General features: G+C 37.2%; 1 protein-coding gene across 9 annotated transcripts in view; it reads left to right on the forward strand.

Moving 5' to 3' along the window:
• Positions 1–20,475, forward strand: part of LOC117425413 (cAMP-specific 3',5'-cyclic phosphodiesterase 4D-like) — a 354,582-nt gene that overhangs the window by 187,406 nt on the left and 146,701 nt on the right. The window contains exon 1 of one of the 9 annotated variants that reach the window (XM_059012649.1): positions 972–1,862. The exons of the other annotated variants lie outside the window; for them this stretch is intronic. Coding sequence (XP_058868632.1) covers positions 1,777–1,862 — 86 coding nt within the window. The 5' untranslated portion in view covers positions 972–1,776. Of the gene's footprint in view, positions 1–971; positions 1,863–20,475 lie in introns of those variants that run through there. 9 annotated transcript variants of the gene reach the window in all.

Here is a 20,475-nt window from a genome sequence, read left to right on the forward strand (position 1 = left end):
TCTCGTCATAAAATGGCATCAACAATGCTGTAGGGGGCATTCAGGGTATTGCAGACTTGTCAATTTGTAGTAGCAGTAGAGAGCTGTAAGAGAAAATGTAAACCAGTTTACTTTAAGACAGAATACGCTGTAATACTGTGAGGTTTCCTATGCAATTCATAAAAACACGCTAGCTTGATTGTGATTGATGAAAAACCACAGCACAATGTGCAGCTGAAAACACTAACATAAAACATGAACAGGAAACACAGAAAGAAAGCTTGTACAGTATAAGATTGTTGAATACAAATCTGCTGTGTTATGCAGTGTTCTACAACCCTTTTAAAATATATTTAAAAAATAAAGCATTTTTACAAAAATAGACATTATATATATATATATTTCAGTTAATGAACCCCTTTTATGTTAAACACAAGTGTAATTGGCTAAAAACAACAGAGCACAATAGATATAGCCTGTCATTTCACCCTGGCTTGTTGGAGGGCAAATTATGTTGCCTGACCGGGGCCTACCTAAAGAGGCCCCTTGACGATTGCACGCACTGCAGCCTAAAGCCGGTTCTGCAGCACAGCAATTGTACAGTTCAACAGTATAAGTGAGTGGCCTGAGTCATTCTGCAACTGCACAACTGACAAAAAAAAGTGCCTGGGATAGCTTGATATCTCTGCCACTGGAGTACACTCTTCTCTCCCTCATATGTGCTTTTCAAAAGAAGGCTGCAACTTACCTCTCTTTGGTGTGTGCATGTGTGTTGTTTTTCAAAACATGCACAACAGGAATCCGGACAATCCACGCTGCTGCAGTCACAAGACCTCGCTGACAGTTGTGGCTCAAGCGTGATGACAACTGTTGTAGAACTGAAATGGAAAAAAGGGATACAGGACGGTAGGGAAGAGGTCCTCAGATGACATTTAACCTTTTTTTGTTTCTCTTCTTATTTGATTTTTTTTTTGTTTCCTGTTTTAACACGGATTGCCCTTCCCTTGCTTTCTAGTGTACTGATGAATTAATAGGAGCTGCCTGCGCTAGTAAGAGGATCAATAGCTTAGTCTCTGTGCTCGGAGGAAGCACACTGCTGTATTATACGGATAGGGGATGCAAATGACTGCAAAGAAAACAGCAAGGAAAATAAACATATTTCTGATGTCAGCTAATTGCACTTGTGGAGTGTGGAAGAGAAGGACTTAGTACCTTTTCAGGGCTGCCTGGATTGATTGCATGTAACATGCTTGCTTGTCGTCCATTTCGAAGATGCTTTCTTATTCTTGGACTAAGAAGAAGGGAGTCTGATGCCGAAAAAATGATTCAAGTCAAAAATGAAGATGTGGCACAAAGAGTTTGAAATCCTTGCTGGAAGAATACCAAGAAAAAGGCAAGATGAAGACACATTTATTCACCCTGGTTTGATGTTTCTTTTGTTTTACCACAGAATATCTCTCTTACCTGAACAACAACTTTTTTTTTAATGGGTGTTTCTGTCCACCTTATTTACACATGGACTTGCTTGCTGTTTGGTTGCCTTAATTTGTAAGAAGTAGTAATTTGTGATGTGTATTCGTAAAGGTTCAACTTTTCTATTCTGATACCACTGCTGTTTGGTATTCCATGGCTTAAACTCTTACAAACAGTATATGCACATTTATACTCTGTTTCATACACAAGTTTGGTTTCTTTTGGGAGGCATTTGACTGCTAAGTGGAAGAAAATGAAGTGGGTCATATCATTATTGAATTCTATGGGAATTTGATTTTATTTTTGCTGAAACATATCTACTCTATGAAGCCTGGAAACACTCATGTGGGAAGGGAGAAGACAATGATGCATGTGAATAATTTTCCATTGAGAAGGCATTCCTGGATATGGTAAGTGGTATACAGCATTAGTCTTCTTTCTACGTAAAGCTGTTATCATTGGAGACATGGTACTTGCATTGTGCAAAGAGAACACTGTTCTCCTGTTATAAGATGTGTTATGTAGACTACTGATCCTAACAATTTTAAACCGCTTCTTTTTTTAATGGAGGTCCAAATACAATGTATATGCAGTACTGATGTATTGGTTGAGGCATAGACATTTCCATGTGGAACTTACTTATCAGAATGTGTTATTTACTTTAAGTAATAGGGCTGTTGAGCCAGGATACATATACTTGAGCATACAGATACTTGGCAAATAAAAGATATAGTTACTAGAATGGCACAACCAATTATCTAATTTTAAAAGCCCTAACCACATGTCAAATCAATCAGTTAGGCTTGACATTGAAGATATGTTTTTTGTTTTGTTTTGTTTTTTCATTGGAAGATGATTTTTACAAGGCCTGGTCCTATAAGTTTGTTTAAGCATTAAGCTGCCGTGTCTCACAATCATGTGCAGGTTTACACTAACATTGTATGACACTGCATTGTTTAGTCTACCATTATCAGCAAGTAAATCTGTTAGCATCCCTCCAAATGTATTTTTTAACTCAAGAGAAACATGTATAGAATACTGGAATACTGATACAATGACCAGAAACAGTAGGCTGGAGAGCTAAATAATAACATCTCTGTAAATTATATTTTAAAACACGTCAGAACACATTTAATCTTTATGCACATATCCTTTGATAATACACCTCTAAAAATCAACAAAGTCAAACAAATGCTAGTCTGCAGTTATGTAAGACCAGATCTAAAGAATTGTGTAAGTAGTTAGTATTTCTCATCTGGGCTGTGAGAAGAATTTGAGAATTTTAAACATGAATAAAGTCTCGTGATACTTTTCATACAGAAACAGTTTTGACAGCTTTCATTTAAACTAAGACACACATTTTTCCTTTAAGGTCTGGTTAAACAATTTACCACTCCCTGCTCTATAGAAACCATTCACACAATTACAAAAGCCACACATATTCTCACTACCAGACAGTTTGTGGGTTGTCAATGAATGTGTAAGGGGAACTCCTATTTATTATAATTTTATAGGACTGCAGACCTGTATATGTTTACGAGGGATTATCGGCATGAGTAGAAATTAACTGTTTACACACCTAGACTGTCAATATAACCCATATACAGACATGGTATAATTATATTATGTACTGCTGTTTCTAAGCATAGCAAACCATTACTTAGTCATTTGCCACTCTCATTTAAAAGAGAGAGAGGCTTGATGAGGAATTTCATTAAGTGGCATTACGATCTTCAGTCCTGATTGTGACTTTACTGTTTTGAATTACATTTTTAGTTGAAGGAAATTCTGAGAGGTGCCAAGAGACATGAGCTGTACTGACATTGAGAATATAGTACGTCTATGGTACCGTTAATATTAGGAATGGGGTTTGACTTCCCTCAACTACCACACATGTGTCTTATATCATTGCAGCTTGATTGACAGCACTAGAAAGACACACCTGCACTGAGCCAATACAGCACAAAATTACCTACTGTAGGAAGCTACAACATGTGTGTCTTTCAAAACTGCCCTGAATTGATGTAAGATTTAGGAATGATTTTGTTAGCTAAAACACTCATAACCGATCTCGAGAAACGTACTCAAAAAAGTTTTCATTAATCCAGCTCAAAACGCCCACACTAAAGTACCGTTTCATGTTTAGTCGGCCTAAACGCGTACAAACACTATTAAAATAGTCTGGTTACAGTTCCTAGCAGCGCAGTGGACTGTGGGACTTAATATGACATTATGCACTGCACTCCACCATGCACTGTATTTTATGTTTACAACCCGGCAAATGTGAAGCCTGTGCCGACGGAAGACATAGAGCTTCTTAGCATGAACGTTATGGCTTTGTTTCTGAAAAACACAAGGTACATTTTATTATAATGTGTGCTTTTCATTTTGAACTCTGAAGTTCTCCTTGACAGATTTCATCACTCCAGATATCAATGTGCCTTGGTTTCTGCATATGATTACGTTGCTCCATGATCCACCATTTTACAGCAAGCCTCAGAAATTGTATATGGCACAGCAGTATTGATAGTTGTTCTCAACTCCTTCAGGTGCCTGTTTTGAGTACTGCATTTGTAATGTCCACATGCCAAAACGTATCAGAAATCATTTTGGGATATTGGAGGATACACAAAAAATGTAGTTTGGTATTACAGCGTCCACACTTCTGATAAACCACACTATTTGATGCGATCTAATTTAGGACCAGACTCGAGACTACCCCCTGAGGTGGTATTAAATGCTGCACAGTGTAGACGCTAATCGTATTTAGAACTTTTAAGCCGGTTTGCCCTGTATGGACAGGGCCTAAATGTGTTACATTTTGTTATTTCTGTTTGTCTGGTAGTAATGAACCTGATGGTAATCATTCTTTTAAGCAATTTAATTAACACCGTGTTTGGTTTGCAAGTGTACCAATTAAGCCTTTTCATCTCTTGAGTTTGTTTTCTCTGCGTTGAATCAGCACATTACTTTAAGGTGTTCTAAAACAGATCACACATACTAAACAATGCCGTTTTCCAAGGCTGTTCATGGCCAGAACATTTTTCCATACAAGATTTGACAGATCAGCTCTTTCCTCTTCATCACAATTTGTTAAATCATCTTAGACCTGTAGTACTGAAAACAAACCTAGTCTGTATATTTTTTTTTATTGTGTTTAAAGATTTGAATTATAGACTTGTAGACTTTTTTTTTTACTTTTTTACTGCTGAGATTCAGATGAATATCTCAATCTCATTTTAGTCTATGGCCATGTTGGAACTGCCAATGTTACCATTGTCAGGCAATCTGTTACCAGATGTTTACAGCAAAGGTCATTGCTCCCTGATCATCCTCAAATCACAACCATTAATAACAAATTAGTGATGTTAGATTGTTTTAAATTTCCTAACCGTTTTAAACTTTAGGATGAAATATGTTTAAACTATAACATATAGTATTGGGAATTTTGTAGCCAATCAAAACCACGAGATCTTCCTCAGAGTGCTGTTACTTTTTTTATTATGTCATTTAGCAGACGCTTTTATCCAAAGCTTGGGTGTGAACTATGCATCACAACTGCTGCTGCTGCAGAGTCACTTACAATTGGACCTCGGTTTTACGTCTCATCCGAAGGATGGAGCACAAGGAGGTTAATTGACTTGCCCAGGGTCAGTGGGTGAGCTGGGATTGAACCTGGAACCTCCTGCTAACAAGCCCCTTTCTCTAACTACTGGACCACCAAGCCTATACTATCACATCATTTACGTATACCTGTATATGAAAAAGGATATACAGTGAAGGATATACTGTACACATCCTTCTGTATAAATACTGCAATTCTATATTCATTGTCTTTGACAATGGTTAAATGTTAAGGAACAATTCTAAACAACAATAATTGGACCGATTTCAAATTGTTTTTAACTACCAGTAGCAGATGGAAGAAGGCACCAGAATCAGCCCACCATTACTATGATAGGTTTCAAAGATTTGATCAGGTGTTTCTTTGCAGTTTTTCATTTTCATTGCAGCAGTTTTTGATGAGTGGGTGGGTCTAAGGAGAAGCTTGGGAATGAAACTACAGAATAAGAAACATTTGGCTGCAGTTGAGCCATGAATGCAACATTTTACTGGCCGCCATGTTTATATATTCTGCGAAGGGAATCTCTGTAATTAGGGGATCTACAGCAAACTGCAAGGAAATATGCTACTGATTTCACCAGCCAAAACCAGTATTTTATTTCCCTACATCTGAAGTGCACATTTACTTGTTTATTGAGAAAAAAAACACCTGGTGAATCTGTATGATGTCAGCTCCAGTTTCTGGCTTCAAAACTGTGTATTAAACTTTTGACCTTTTAATCAAGCTACTTCGTGTTAGACCATTATATTGAGCCAGTGCATTAGCTATAAAGTTTGGAGTAATTGTTTAAGATATTAATTGATATTAGGGGTTAAAAGGTCCAGCAAACAACATTTAATATGTCTGTTCTTAATATTACACTGTCAGTGGAAATCAAGTTTTAATTAAAGTGCCTAGTTATTATGGTGACTCTTGTTACATAAGAGAGAGGGCTATCATAGCCGTGTATATTATTTTCAGTACTGAATAATAGAGAACATATAGTGGATGCTGTGTATAATAAGAATGAATATGTGTTGAGTTGACAGATTGGTAAAGGAAGCTCCAATTATGTTATGTAAAATTGGAAGGAAAAATAAATGGGCACAGTGAAATGTGAAGTCAGGGCTTGCTAACGCTGCAGTATTGCTGGTAGAACGGATTCTTAGCTTTCACTTACCTTTTCAGGAGTTGCTTTAAAACACCGCAGCCTGTCAGTTGTTTCTCAATGGAGTTAATGTCTGTCTATCTATGGTTACTTGAACACATATTAAATAATAAATAAAGACATTCTAGGAATTGTTCAGGTTTTAATTAAACAAATATATACACATAAATAGCTTTTATTTTTTGTTCTGATTTTAAATGAGTCTGTATGTCTTTAGCATATCTTCTTTGAGACGTCTCGACTGCTTTGGATGTACAAATGCACACTGAATGATTAACATGACTTTTTAGATGTTAGATTACCTCCTGGGTTTACCATTTGTACAATATTATAATACTAGTGATCGAAATAAAGCCTAGCCGAACCAATAGGAAACCACATCATTACCAGCAATGGCAACGCAATGGATTTGAAACAAATGTTTCAGTGTTCCTGTGGCAGGGCAAGGAGTCCTGCACATGAAAAGGGGGCGGGGCGGACCATAAATGTATTATTTATTTTTAGAACAGGGTACCCCTCCGCCCCGGTGCAATTTATTATTTTGTATTTGTTTTGCTGTAGTATTATTATTATTATTATTATTATTATTATTATTATTATTATTATTATTATTATTATTATTATTGTCGTTATTGTTATGGTTTATTTATATATAAATATGACGGCGGAGTCGTGTTTTTTTATTGTTTTGTATTGTTTCGCAACGTGGATGGGAAGCCCCATCTACATTAAAAACCTCGTGGTGACCATCTCCCGAGTTAATTAATTGTTCAATTGTTGCTAATCGGGAGATGGTCACCTGCATATAAACCTGCAGCTCTCTGCACTCGGGGTGGGTGCTCGAGAGGAGGAACGAGAGCGGAGGAGACGACAGAAACGAAACTAAAATAAAATAAATCTAGGAACAGTGAAGTCGATTTGCCCAGCCTGACCTGGAATACTTATTTTCTTATTGTGTTCGTGATTATTTTGTTTAAACTTTTATTTTGGTCTGTGAGCACTGTTTTTGTTTATTTGTTTTTGTTATTTAAATAAACAGCGCATGCTGTGTCTTTTGGCCTGCAGTACTGCCTGTGTGTTTTCTTCCGGCATCTGGCCTGGCGTCACCACGTCAGCCATCCTGTCACAGTTCCATAGAACCTTTGGACACATGTATACAGTATGCCAAATTAGGAAAGGTTACAATTACCAAATTGCAAAATCCTTGTCTTCTTTTTCAGGCCTGATGATAAATACCCTCCCTTGAAATTATACCATTAAATTTAGCCTTATTAATGTGGATATTAAATACAGGCTACAGAACGTAATCCTTGGGCAAATGCAAAGCCTAAAGATCTCTTCTAGGGCAGTCTAGGTAGTACAAAACTTCAATAAAATAACAGATATTTGATCATATCCAGCAGGTAACGCCTGCGTCAGCAGAAATTCTGGGTGTTAAAGCCTCTATCAAACTCATAAATTACATGTCACCCCTCTGGTAACCGTTTCAGTGCATCAAGCAGCAGTCATTTTTTATACAACCCTAGGGGGAAAGCCTGGCTTTCCAAACCCATAAAGTAATAAATTACTTTGTCAAAAAGTAAAACCTTTCTGTTATTTAATTAAGTCCTAATTAGGTTTGCAGGTTGTTGCCTTGAATATATTTATCATACTGTACTAAAGTCTGAAACAGAACTGGAAAAAGTGGCTGCAATTATAAGTTAGGCTTGGTTTTGTTTCCAGATTGATGTTTAAAGTCACTGCAAATATATATTAGACCACATCTTAATAGATAATCCCACCTGGGTCCAGGCTTAATCCTTGGTTTACATCCAGAAGACAGTTACAAAGCTGTGGAGAAAGGCTCCTCTGTGAACTGTAGAAGCACCTAAAGAATAAAGTGGCTCTTCATTTTATGATGGGTCTTTTAGGTTTTGTATACAAAATATTAATTGGGAACAAGAATATTAACTTACAGTATAATATCCAAAGAAAAGTTACTCTTACTAGCAGTGCAGGTATCGGCATTCACGTCTCAGCTGGTTTATGCACAATCGTTATGTCACTGTTGTGTGGGCAACAAGGAGAGACTGCGGATTTGGACCCAACCAGTTAAGAAGGCTATTGTGTGTTAAAAACAGTATTAGACAACCAGTAGTTGTGAAAAGGAATCTAGTTATAAAATGTGTAAAACCTTAAGAACAGAGATGCAGATGTGGATTTCACTTATATTTAAAACATCTCCAGTCTGCCTGAATGAATATGGCTCTGGGTATCTTATAAAGCTGAGATATTAGGCACAATAAATAAATAAATAAATAAATAAATAAAATACATTTGAGGAACTTGTTTTTTTTTTATATAAAGCTTCTAGACATTGTTTAAAGTGAGAAATTCAGAGAAAGTTATAGGGGGCTTACTATTGTGCCAGATCAAAACACTGCCTAAAATGTAAAGCTTACTTTAGAGCTATGGTATTACACAAATCCTCCTGATACTTACTGGATCCTTGGAAAACGAATTTAAAGTAAATCTGTAGAAACAGTTACAAACTGCAGACTTAGTTAGCTTAATCTTAAAGCATCTTTAAGCATGCAACAGAACCAAACCTTTTTTTGGTTTCATTTTGTCCAACAAAAGAAAGTTGTCTAAAGTATAATTTAATACCCCTTTTTTTTTCCTTGTTAGTCCTACAATATGCTTTTCCATATTTGGGTGTGAGTGGGTTGATGTCTAAAAATATAAAATAATAAAAAAAAAACATGACAAACCACAGTATGACTTATACAGTATGATGTTCCGTAACCCTGTGATGTTCCAGAAAGCACTGTTGTGGGTTTTACAGCCGATTTAACAGAACCCAAACAGCTGTTTCCTTCGATGCTTTGCCTTTGGGATGTCACACAGTATTTGAATTAAAAGCCACTTCCGCGGTATGTACTGTACTAATGAAAACAAGGTTGCGGTCCTGTGATTGGGTAATGCCCCTGAAAAGGGTACCAACCATTCAACGTTGGGTCTGCGGGTCTGTCTGGAAACGAATGGCTTGCAGAAACTGATAGACTGTTAAGCAGTGTCTTAATTTTCACAAAGACAAAGGATGGAGTTCAAGCACACATGCAGCAAATGATTATTAGTGAAGCATGGTGACTGAGGTTCATTAGTAAGATAATGAAACTAGCTACCCTTGTTGTTTTCATACATTCCATGGAAACTTTTTTTTTTCACACATCTCTATGAAAACAAAACAACAGCTGCCTATCAAGTAGAAGAATACTGCAGTAAAGGTTGTCGGTGCAGGTCAATGTGAATGTAGAAATGGAAAGTATTTCTACAGTAGAAAGAATATAGTTATTGATTAGGCTTTTTTTTTTTTAAAGATAACAACATCACAAAAAACGGGTTGTTGCTGTACAAAACCCACATACACAGCCACATTGGTGACGTTAGAACTAATTCTGAACCTTATGTAATGCAGCCAGATCTACAGTTTCAGTTATAGTATGAAACATTATCAAAACTTCAAAACAGTCAGATAATCCTATTGCTTGAGCTTGATATACCTAATTATCCACAACCAGGAATGCTTATCCCCCCCTGAGGAATATAGTGGAGACGGACACACGTACAGTGCATGCATAGGTATGTTTGTTCAAGAGAACTGATTGTCCCATTGTGATGTAACTTGCTTGTGTCCTTTTTCGGTTTATTTGGTGGCTTTTTGTCTGTTGCCACCCTGAAGGTCCCAGGAGGGCCTGAAACTACCATATCACTTGCATTTATTTATTTATTTTATTTGGCAGATGTCTTTATCCAAGGCGACTTACAAGTGTTACAGGGCAATACAAGGTTACAATGCAAAACAATATTTAAATACAGTATAGTTTACAGGAAGTGCAAATTATACAACTAAAATACAGTATAAGATAAGATGCAAGAGGTTTGGATTAAAACTGGCTAAGAACCTTCTTTAGCAAAAGAAGGTATCAGAATCAAGCAGTATATGGAGGTATACATGCTTGTTCAACTCAGTTCAACTAGGTTGTTCATGTAATTTAGGATTAACAATGTATTGGTTATAGAATCACTTGGCACAGTGAACTGGCAATCATCAATTTAAGGTCAAATAAAGCAAGGCTGCTGCTGTGGAATTACCTTATGAACCAAACTGAGGAACATCATTGGAACACCATCAAGGTGTGGCCTCCTGTGAGACTGCTGCATTATGCTGTTTTTGATCAAACGTAAAAGAAGCTAACTCACTGGCATTTATTCAAGTTTTGGTAACATGAGGCTATGTTCACAGCAGAGCAGATCAATAACGAACAAAGGCATACAAACAAGTAAATCAGAGTCTATGACCTCTGGCTGCAGGGCAGGAGGCCCAAACAATCTACCTTTTGTGCTACTGAATCTGCAGCTTTCTCAGCCTTCTCTTCAAGTCCCATGTTGCTCTTCTTGTGGTTTTCTGTGTTTGCCAGTAATTGGATTAGCTAATGCTGAACTGTACTTCTACAACTACATCAGTGATTTATCGATCACAGGTCAGCAAACTGATTGATGGCTACTTAAGAGATTGTCTATTGACAGTCTTCTCATGAATGTAACTGTCTGACAAAATAGTAATTACACTCAGCAATCAGGACTTTTACTGCTGAGTAATTCTTTTTTTATAGAAGCTTAATGACTCATAGCCATATATTATTGGAGAGCTGATGTCTAAAGGGCCTGCTGAAGTCATACTGATTAAGCAGAGCTTCAATAATAAATGATAATTGGATGGTTTGAGTTATTGTCTTTTGCATATGAATGGTCACACAATTAAAGGAAATTTCATTAATCAATTCTGGAGCCAAGAAGTACAGTACAGTACATTAACAAACATCCATCCAGTGTGTGTGTGTGTGTGTGTATATATATATATATATATATATATATATATATATATATATATATATATATATATATATATAAAACGTTGACAAATTCGAAATTAAAAAAAGCTGCTAACATGTTGCTATGGGGTACATTTTCAATGAAAGGTCGACTAGAAAGTCCTGAAGTTCCGAGACGGTTCTGAAATTACCATGTCACATGGGTTACTTGCCTGTAAGAATGCAGTCATTAACAGTAGCTAACATATGCCTTCTTTAACTGTGACACACAATTTAAGAATATATTATGTAAAAATGTTACTGGGTCAATGTGACAGGGTAGCGTCATGGCCTAAGAGATGGCAGAGACTCAAAAAACAAGAAGCAGCAGGTTAACCGCTATTGCACATGTTTATTCACAAATACACACTAAACCAAACACATTTACCAAACAAAAAAGCACACGGGCCAAAATAAAAGGTCTACAAAATCTCAGGGACATAACAACGAACAAATAGCCCAGCAACACATACACATACACATACACATACATACATATATACATATATACACACACACACACACACACACACACACACACACACACACACACACACACACACACACACACACACACACACACACACACACCCCTTCACCTTCACCTTCACCAACATTAAACTCTAACACCTGTGATTACCCCTTTTATACACCTGTGGCTGGAGCCTCATTAACCATTAATCATTCAATTATGGCCCCAGCCACATTCCTACATGCTTTCTGGTGGGGAGGAATTTACCCCTCTCCCTGCCAACACAATATTCCCCCCACACACACTATATACCAGTACGGCTTCCGCCCTGCGACAGTCAATTAAACATTATTAGTTGTAGGTTACAATAATTGATATCCTGTGCTTTACTCAGCTGCCACAGACACTTCACTGTAAACATGAATCATATTAATCTGTGAAGCTGTGAAACAGAACAATCACTTGACCCTATTATTATTTCATGTTAAAATTAACATTTTCTTTTGTCATTTATGTACCTGTGGCACCAAAACATGCATCATCTGGTATACAGAATAATTACATGGAAACGGCACCCTTTAAAATGACTATCATAAACTAGATCCATTGGCACCCTTTAAAATGACTATCATAAACTAGATCCATTCTTAAAACATAAACCATTATAGATCAATGTATCTATACAAGGCCATATCACTTTTTGCTGTTACTATTTACTGTCACATTAGGTCATAATAATATAGTATCGTACAAGTATGACTTTGACTTTATTTGATGCAAATATATAGCAATCAGCTGTAGCAAACAAGGTTGAACCAAGGCTGGTCAGTATCACCATGGATTTGTGTTCTTATTGACAAACATAATACTGATTTATGCCTAATTAATGTTACCAGCATTAAACGTTGTGTAGAAACAGCTGTCTAATATCTTTGAGATATTGAGTGTATGCCTATAAGTTTTAGTCAGTTTACTGTCAATGCATCATCTTACATCAAAGCTTAATTTATTAATAAGCTCTTCTGCTATTATTCTATTTTGTCTGAAAATATATTTAAATAACCACAGCAAGTCGGTAGGAGCTTCAGTAAACAAGGCTATTAATTGGTAACATTACAATGAAATGGCTACTTAAAAATATATTTGGGGTCATTGCGGACCATTGACTGTATTTATTTACTTAATGGTTAACATGATGTAGTTGTCTTTGGGTTGTGAAATTGTGGTTGAATTCCACAAGCAAGTTAAATTTAGCACAGAAAAAAAAAAATCAAGGTAGTAACAGTTTTATGAGATGTTGGGAAATCTTGCCTATTTAAAAAAAAAACACACAAAAAAAACATTGGGGACCAGATGTAGTTGCTTGAATCCAAAGCCCAGCTTGAAGCACTATTGAGTTCTTACAATGCCAAGCACTGCAGAGAGATTTTGTCATACCATTACCCTAAAGCATACAGTATGACCAGGCTCCCTGGAAACATCAGTCCTTTACAGGGAATTCCAATGCTGTCCATTGGACGGCCACATTTCAGATTCCTGTAGGTTAACGCATGTATTTGCATAAACGTGAGTGCTGAAAAAGTTTCTATTGTGGTTTGGTAGTGCTGCAGAGATCAATGTCAACATGTTTCATAAACTACAGTTATGTCAACTGATGCCTGATTCAGCTTCTGCTAATGCAGGTTTTCTGAGTCAATTGACCTTCCAGATAACCAGCAGTCACTTCTAACATACTGTGTAACCTTAATAAGCAGCTAGTTGACTTGACTAAAAATACAGTAGTCTCCAGCTAAGAGAACCCCCCTCGGGAAGCAGGCAAAGTGTTCACAGTGTAAGTAGAGGTTAAGTGGCTTTTCCATAAAGTTTACTTGTAATGTCAACTTACTCCTTAATGTACTGCAATTAAACCAGCAGTCACTTATTGTAAGGAAACCTGTATGGTTTGCAACTTATAAAAGATTTACTATCTGTTTTTAGCCAAGTGAAAAATAAGTATATGGGGTAGGGAGATAGAACAGTGTTATAGGAAGTAGATCTAATACTCTTTAATTAGAGAGTTTTAGCAAGGAACACCAGTGGTATCATTTGAAAACATCTGCTCTTTAGATTTGTAAAATGGTATAACAAAAGCACCAGCTGAAGAAAGAATAAACCCTTTTTAAATGAGTTTTACTTGTAAAATTGAAAGCAGTCGCACATGCAATCCAACATGGTGCACAGTGACAGTGGTTTTGGGGAGAGGGGGATCTGTTTCTTGGCAGCTCAGACCGCCCTGGGGGAATTTAAAGAACACGTCAATCAACTATGATTATTGGTTACAGTAGAGAAAAAAGACCAAACTATGAATAGATATGCCAATCTCTGCATCTTTGTTTGTGTAAATTTAAGCAAGGCGTGGAGAAAAAAGCCTTGAGGTTGTTGGAAGTTAAAGATGTAGGCTACATGCCTGAGTTTAATTACAAATCGTCTATAAGAAAACACATTGTTTAATTGTTTGCAGGTTTCAATGTTCATTATATCTCTACTCCCATTACCTTGCAGCAATTCAATATGTCTCAGTGTAGTTTTACAATGCAGTCCCTGGCTGGAATCAATTCCAAATTTGTAACTTGCAGTTAATTGCGAAAAGCAGTTCTGTATCGCAGGGCTACCTGATCAGCCCTACCTTTATAAAAGGTGATTACAGTATTTTTGCAATGTATTTTTACAGTTTTAACATGCTTTTCCTATGTTTAAACTATGTATTTACCATAGTTTATCCTAGATGGCTATGTTTATTAATATGCTTTACTATACTTCACTGTTCTTTACAGTGCTTACCTGAGCTTTACCATGCTTTAATGATGCTTCAGTACACTTTGCTATGCTTTTACTATGGCACTCTTTTATAAGGGTACCACAGTTTTGTGCTCACATTGGGGGTTATACACAGACCTGCATTTCAGTCAGCTGTGGGTATGGATGTCCGACCGTGCTGTAAATATGTGCACATTCATTTATAAACCTTTCACCTTGAGAATCTGCTGCAAAAAACGACACTCCTGTAGATAGCTGCATTTTATTATTGTTTAACAGCAATAGTCTTTAAGCCTAAAGTCCTTCGTAGAGCCGACGGAAGTAGTTAATCGTAGATAACATGTAAACTGCCAAAGTCATTGTTACGATGACGCGTGGAGGTCACCGCTATGGGGAAAGGGTTAAAGTTCTCTAACTGATGTTTAACTCAGTTAAATCTAGCCCCATGTTTAGATGCTGTCCGGGCTTTATGAAAGGAAGTGCACAGCAGGATCTGGCTCTGAACACTTTATTTTTGACTGTCTGTGCAGAGTAGCTCTTTTATGTGCTGGACATGTAACTGTCTGCCTTAAACTGCAGTACTATAGCATCTTCTACATTGTGTAATACCTGTACCGTTCCTTCACAGGTTTTAAGGGTGTCATCTAGGGTTGTGCTTCACATAGTCAGAGTAATTACCTTTAAGAAGTATCTGTCAGCAGGTATTAAATAAATCAAAATGTACCAATTTATTAAGATGTTGATTTAAAAACAAGAAAAGCTGCCCTTTCCTCATCTTTGCAATTAAATATATAAATCATTGTACTAAAATCAAATTAATACCTAGCGCACTTTCTTTTTACTTTAGCCTGTGGGCTGCCAGTTACACAAAATAAATTATGCAGCTGCATTGTACACATCATTGTACAATGCGGGAATAAGAAACTAAATGATTTTACCACATTTTAGGCTACTCAGTACACAATTAACAAAAAATAGATAATGATGTCGCATTAACACATTATGATACTATACTGCACCTTACATATACTGCACACACTTTATAGAAATACATGATTTTATTACAGTGTACACGTGGCTGCAAGTAAAACACATAGCACATCTGCTACATTTGTTTTCTATTGGTATTAGTCAGACATGCTTTTCCTTAAAGACTTCAAATTCAGAATTGTAATTACTGTAGTCCACAGCTTGCCTTTCGAATCACTGGAGTCCATCAGTGTTTCTAAAAACTTTGCACCCTTTTCCAACCATTCAGTCGCAGTTAGTTTAAACTCTGTGGAGTACGAGTTTATATGCCGTCTTTTAATCATGTTAGGTTTAGCGATTTAGTAGCTACTTGTATCTGTTCTTTTGTTTATTTCCATCCTGTCTTTGCTGTCAGTATAACAACCGTTATCAGGGTTTTTAAAAAAAAATCAAAAAAAATCTGAATTTTTATTTTAATGATTTAAATGAGAAAATGATTTAAGTTAATGATTTAAAAAAATATGTAAAGTGATTTAAGTCACAATTTAAATCAGCCAACCCTGACCGTTATACTTAATTGTTTTTTATTGGGCATTGTGCATTGTGTCCGACATATCTGAGTGTACGACATAGCAATGTCTGTAATAGCAAGGGACTACTGTATATAAACTATGTAAAATCTTAATTAATAAATGGATACATATTTTGAAATGTGTTATAATATGTTCCCCAACATATTCCAAAATACATTTAGACATATTTTGAAATATATCTGATGCATTAACACTAACGACACATTGAAAACATTTTTAAATAAAACAAATCAGTATATTTATTAACATCTATATATTTGTGCAAAGGTAGAGACTGGGGTTAAATCCCAGCACTTTTTTCAGTTTAATTCCCCTTCAACCGGGAGGCAAGACAGCCATGTGAGAATGTGTCTGGACTGTGGTAAGTGTCTTGATTGGAGTGGAACCGAAAAAAAACAAAACATGGAAGAATGTGATTGCCAATGTAATCTATCCAATTGTATATACGGGAATGGACAATTACGTAATCAGTTATAAAATATAGCTTAGGCAGCACCATAAACATAGATTTAAATCAGACTGTGGAACTCAAGTACAGCTAAGGCTGGTACGACCTATCTTCAGTAACACTTGGATTTATGCTGCAACTCCAGACCTAGCCTTAAAGGCCCAGAACTTGTAATTGGCTGTTTCTGTGTTTTTTATATTTTTATTTATTAAAAGTCAGCAATAAATTGTTGAAAATATTGCAGTATAAATCTTTTTTTTTTTTTTTTTAATTTAGTGGTTGCCAATTTTATATTTTTTTATTGTTTTCTCCCCAATTTAGTAATGTCCAATTATTTTTGGGCTCAGTTCACCGTTACCACCCCTGCGCTGACTCGGGAGGGGCGAAGATGAACACACGCTGTCCGAAGCGTGTGCCGTCAGCCGACCACTTCTTTACACACTGCAGACTCACCATGCAGCCACCCAGAGCTACAGGCAAGCCCGCAGGTGCCCAGCCAGACCACAGGGGTTGCTGGTGCGCGGTGAGCCGAGGACACCCTGGCCGACCTAGCTCTCCCTCCCCCCCCGGGCGGTGCTCGGCCAATTGAGCGCCACCCCCTGGGAGCTCCTGTCCTCGGTCGGCAAAGGAATAGCCTGGACTCAAACCTGCGACGTCCAGGCTATAGGGCACATCCTGCACTCCATGCAGAGCGCCTTTACTGGATGTGCCACTTGGTAGCCCGGCAGTATAAATCTGAATATATTTCAAAATATTTTTAAATGCATTTTGGAATATATTATTATACATGTTACAATATATTGTATAAACACTATCACCATTTTTTTGTATATATCCTGCATATTTTAAACAATGTCAATATATGAATTTCACTTTTGAATGTTTTAGGATATGTTGTTATATACTCTCTTGCATGGATGAGCTCGGTCGAAGAGCAGCTTGTTCTGGGGATTGTATTTGAACTTGCTGCACTGTGCTGTCCATAGGGACGTTGTGCTCTGAAGTGAGATGCTCTGGGCTGGACAGTAATACACCATTTAATTCCTGCCAATCCTGTCACTGTCACTCAGGTCAACAGCATTATCATGGTTGTCAGGTAAGCAGAACCACAACCATCAAAGGGGAAGTCCTATTAACCTGAAACAGAGGGAGTTTGTTCACCTCCCAGCTTTTTACACCCATAATAGGATGGGCGGGGTGGGGTCTAGCTGGACAAAAATTAAAGGTCAAACTTTGTTGCGTGGCATATGACATTAACTGAAAATATATCTCATCGTGAATGTGATGGATTTTTCGCAGTTCTTCAACCAGTTTTATACCACTACTGTACACTGATGTGATACCCCTAGGTAAAGAAATGAACAGTTATTTCATTTAAGCTACATAAGTGTTTCTAGCAATATTATTAGTTTATTTAGCAGACGCCTTTACCCAAGGCGACTTACAGAGACTAGGGTGTGTGAACTATGCATCAGCTGCAGAGTCACTTACAATTACGTCTCACCCGAAAGACAGAGAACAAGGAGGTTAAGTGACTTGCTCAGGGTCACACAATGAGTCAGTGGCTGAGGTGGGATTTGAACCGGGGACCTCCTGGTTACAAGCCCATTTCTTTAACCACTGGACCACACAGCCTCGTGGCAGACATAAAAGCACTATTAAGCAATACCTCCCTGATGCACTTAATAGTGCTTTTATGTCTGCCAGAGAGCTAAATAACAGCGTTTGGGTAGCTGCCTGCAATGCTATGAGGAATAATACAATTTTTAAACCTCAATGAATATATAAATTGTGTGGTCGAATTTATTAAATAAGTACTTTAGAACCCACATAGCTCTTAGAACATGTAAGATGTTAATTTGCTCAAATATCAAATACATGTAGTTTACCCTAACAGTAAATCAATTGTAATAAATACAAATATAAGATACCGTGCTGCTGTGGTAGTCACCAGGATCCAAGAGTGTAGATTGATACTAACTTTGTTTTTAGCTTTAAGATCACATATGTCCCATCATTGGGTGAAAGCAGATGAAAAGAAACTGTGCAGATATTTGCATTTTAAAATTTACTGAGAATTTTGCAAAGTAGACCCCAGCTCAGCTCATAGAGTTGAGATGCTAAAGGTCTACATTTTGTTCTTTTAGTAACAAGAACTGAAACTAGCCATTTACAAAACAAGCTGTGATGATAATGTATTTATTCATTATGAAAAAAGAAGAAGAAGAAGAAATAATTCAGTATTAATGTCGCAGTGAAGGAGCCATGTATTATGTTACTGTCCAGTGTGGCAATGCAGGATCATGGGCTGTGTGCTTCTGTTCATTCTGATCTTGCACAAGGTTGATGTTTCAGGTGTGGAAGTGGATGTACAGGACTGTGGCATGATGGGAGTCTGTAAGTTTTGAGATTGGCTGTTCAGTATTAGAGGTGATGACATTTTGCATACCAATCTGGAAGTCAAATATCCTTAAATCTTTAAATCTATTCAGTCTCTACCTCCATGGCAAATTCATATCTCCCATTAAACACAGTAGTAGCAGTAGGAGGTCACGTGATCTGAGCACGGGTTTTAATTGAAAGAACCCAGAGATTTTTTTTTTTTTTAATCAGAGGAGGTGTTGCAAATAACTGTCTTTATTGCTGGCCTTGTCTTTTCAGTAACACTGCGCTCACATTTTCTGCCTCCCCACTAGCGGCCACTGCCAGAAAGGGATCATCAGGCATAATGAAAAACATGGCAAACAATATTAAGCCATGGGTAAAGCATTGAAAAACTGCACATGTACCATGCTAGTTTACTGTAAACTATTATAAAGGGTGTTGTGAGAACAAAAAGCTGATTGGAATTAGGGCACAATATTTAATGCCAAAGGTACTGCTTGCTTATATATAAAGTAACACTGTTTTTTCTGTGTCCCAGCAAGCACATGCTTTAGTTCTGGTTGTAATCTGCCCTAACAGATTTAATTTACACATACTGTACTATACTTGAGGGTTTGCTAGTGCAGACAGCTGACAAGTCAGCAATGAGCTGCATCTTATGATACATGATGGATGAGAGATAAGATGAAAGTTTCCCTAGCACTGGGAGTTCATTGTTTAATGAGATCTGATCCCTTAGCATACATTGTGTGAACAAATTACTGGATTTAATTTACTGTTTTTACTGCTTTGCTCATTTTCAAAATGTACATAAGGATAGCAAATGAACCTGAGGTTAGGGCCATGCTTAGCATATAGGGTACGATTCAGAGAAAACCATTGGATTTGCAAGTATCAAAACTTTTTCGGTAAAAAACTGATACTGTTGATATGTTAGTTTAATAATAATGAGCTATTTGCATACTTAAATAGAGGGAACGTCTACTCATAATCCTTTTCCTGATGAATTATCATGCATACATTTTGAAGTCTTTGACCATGTTTAAAGCTGCCACGGCTTGATATTATGCGAAAGCAGATTCTGCTTTTCAAGTACAAAAACACATAGGCTTATGAATTCTAGCAATACTAAGTTAAAAACCATGCTCCTTGTCAGAAGGATCTGACAAGGGGCGTGTAGTGGGTGCCCGTGTACCTGGTTCCTGCCTCAATGAAGTGGCTGCATTGACCAACAGGTCCATCAAGGCTATCTCCCACACACACAAACATAATCCTGTTGTATTTGAGGTGGGTTAAGGCAAAGGGAGGAAAGGGGTCTGTGTACACAAGCAGTGACTGTCAGTGAGAAAATGAGCTACGTAGAATGGTGCGCTGCAGCGGTCACATGTTGGTTCTATACCATTTTAGATTTTCATTTGAGAAGAACTGCCTGCCTTGCTGCATCCAGGGAATACCGTCACATTATATTTTGCTTATGGTGATCCAAAGCCATATTCCCATGGAGACTCCAAGCCCTGGACATGTTTTAAACTTGGACACAGTAACTATAAAACACATGGAAGTGATCTTCAATATACAGTACGTGTTTGAATAGATGTCATTGTATAAAATCCAATGTTTAACTTCCTCTTTGCCATATAAATGTTTTCTGTGGGGTTGCAAAGGTCCACCTCCA

Source organism: Acipenser ruthenus, chromosome 1 (genome assembly GCF_902713425.1).
Source record: "Acipenser ruthenus chromosome 1, fAciRut3.2 maternal haplotype, whole genome shotgun sequence".
In the NCBI taxonomy this organism is placed as follows: domain Eukaryota; kingdom Metazoa; phylum Chordata; class Actinopteri; order Acipenseriformes; family Acipenseridae; genus Acipenser; species Acipenser ruthenus.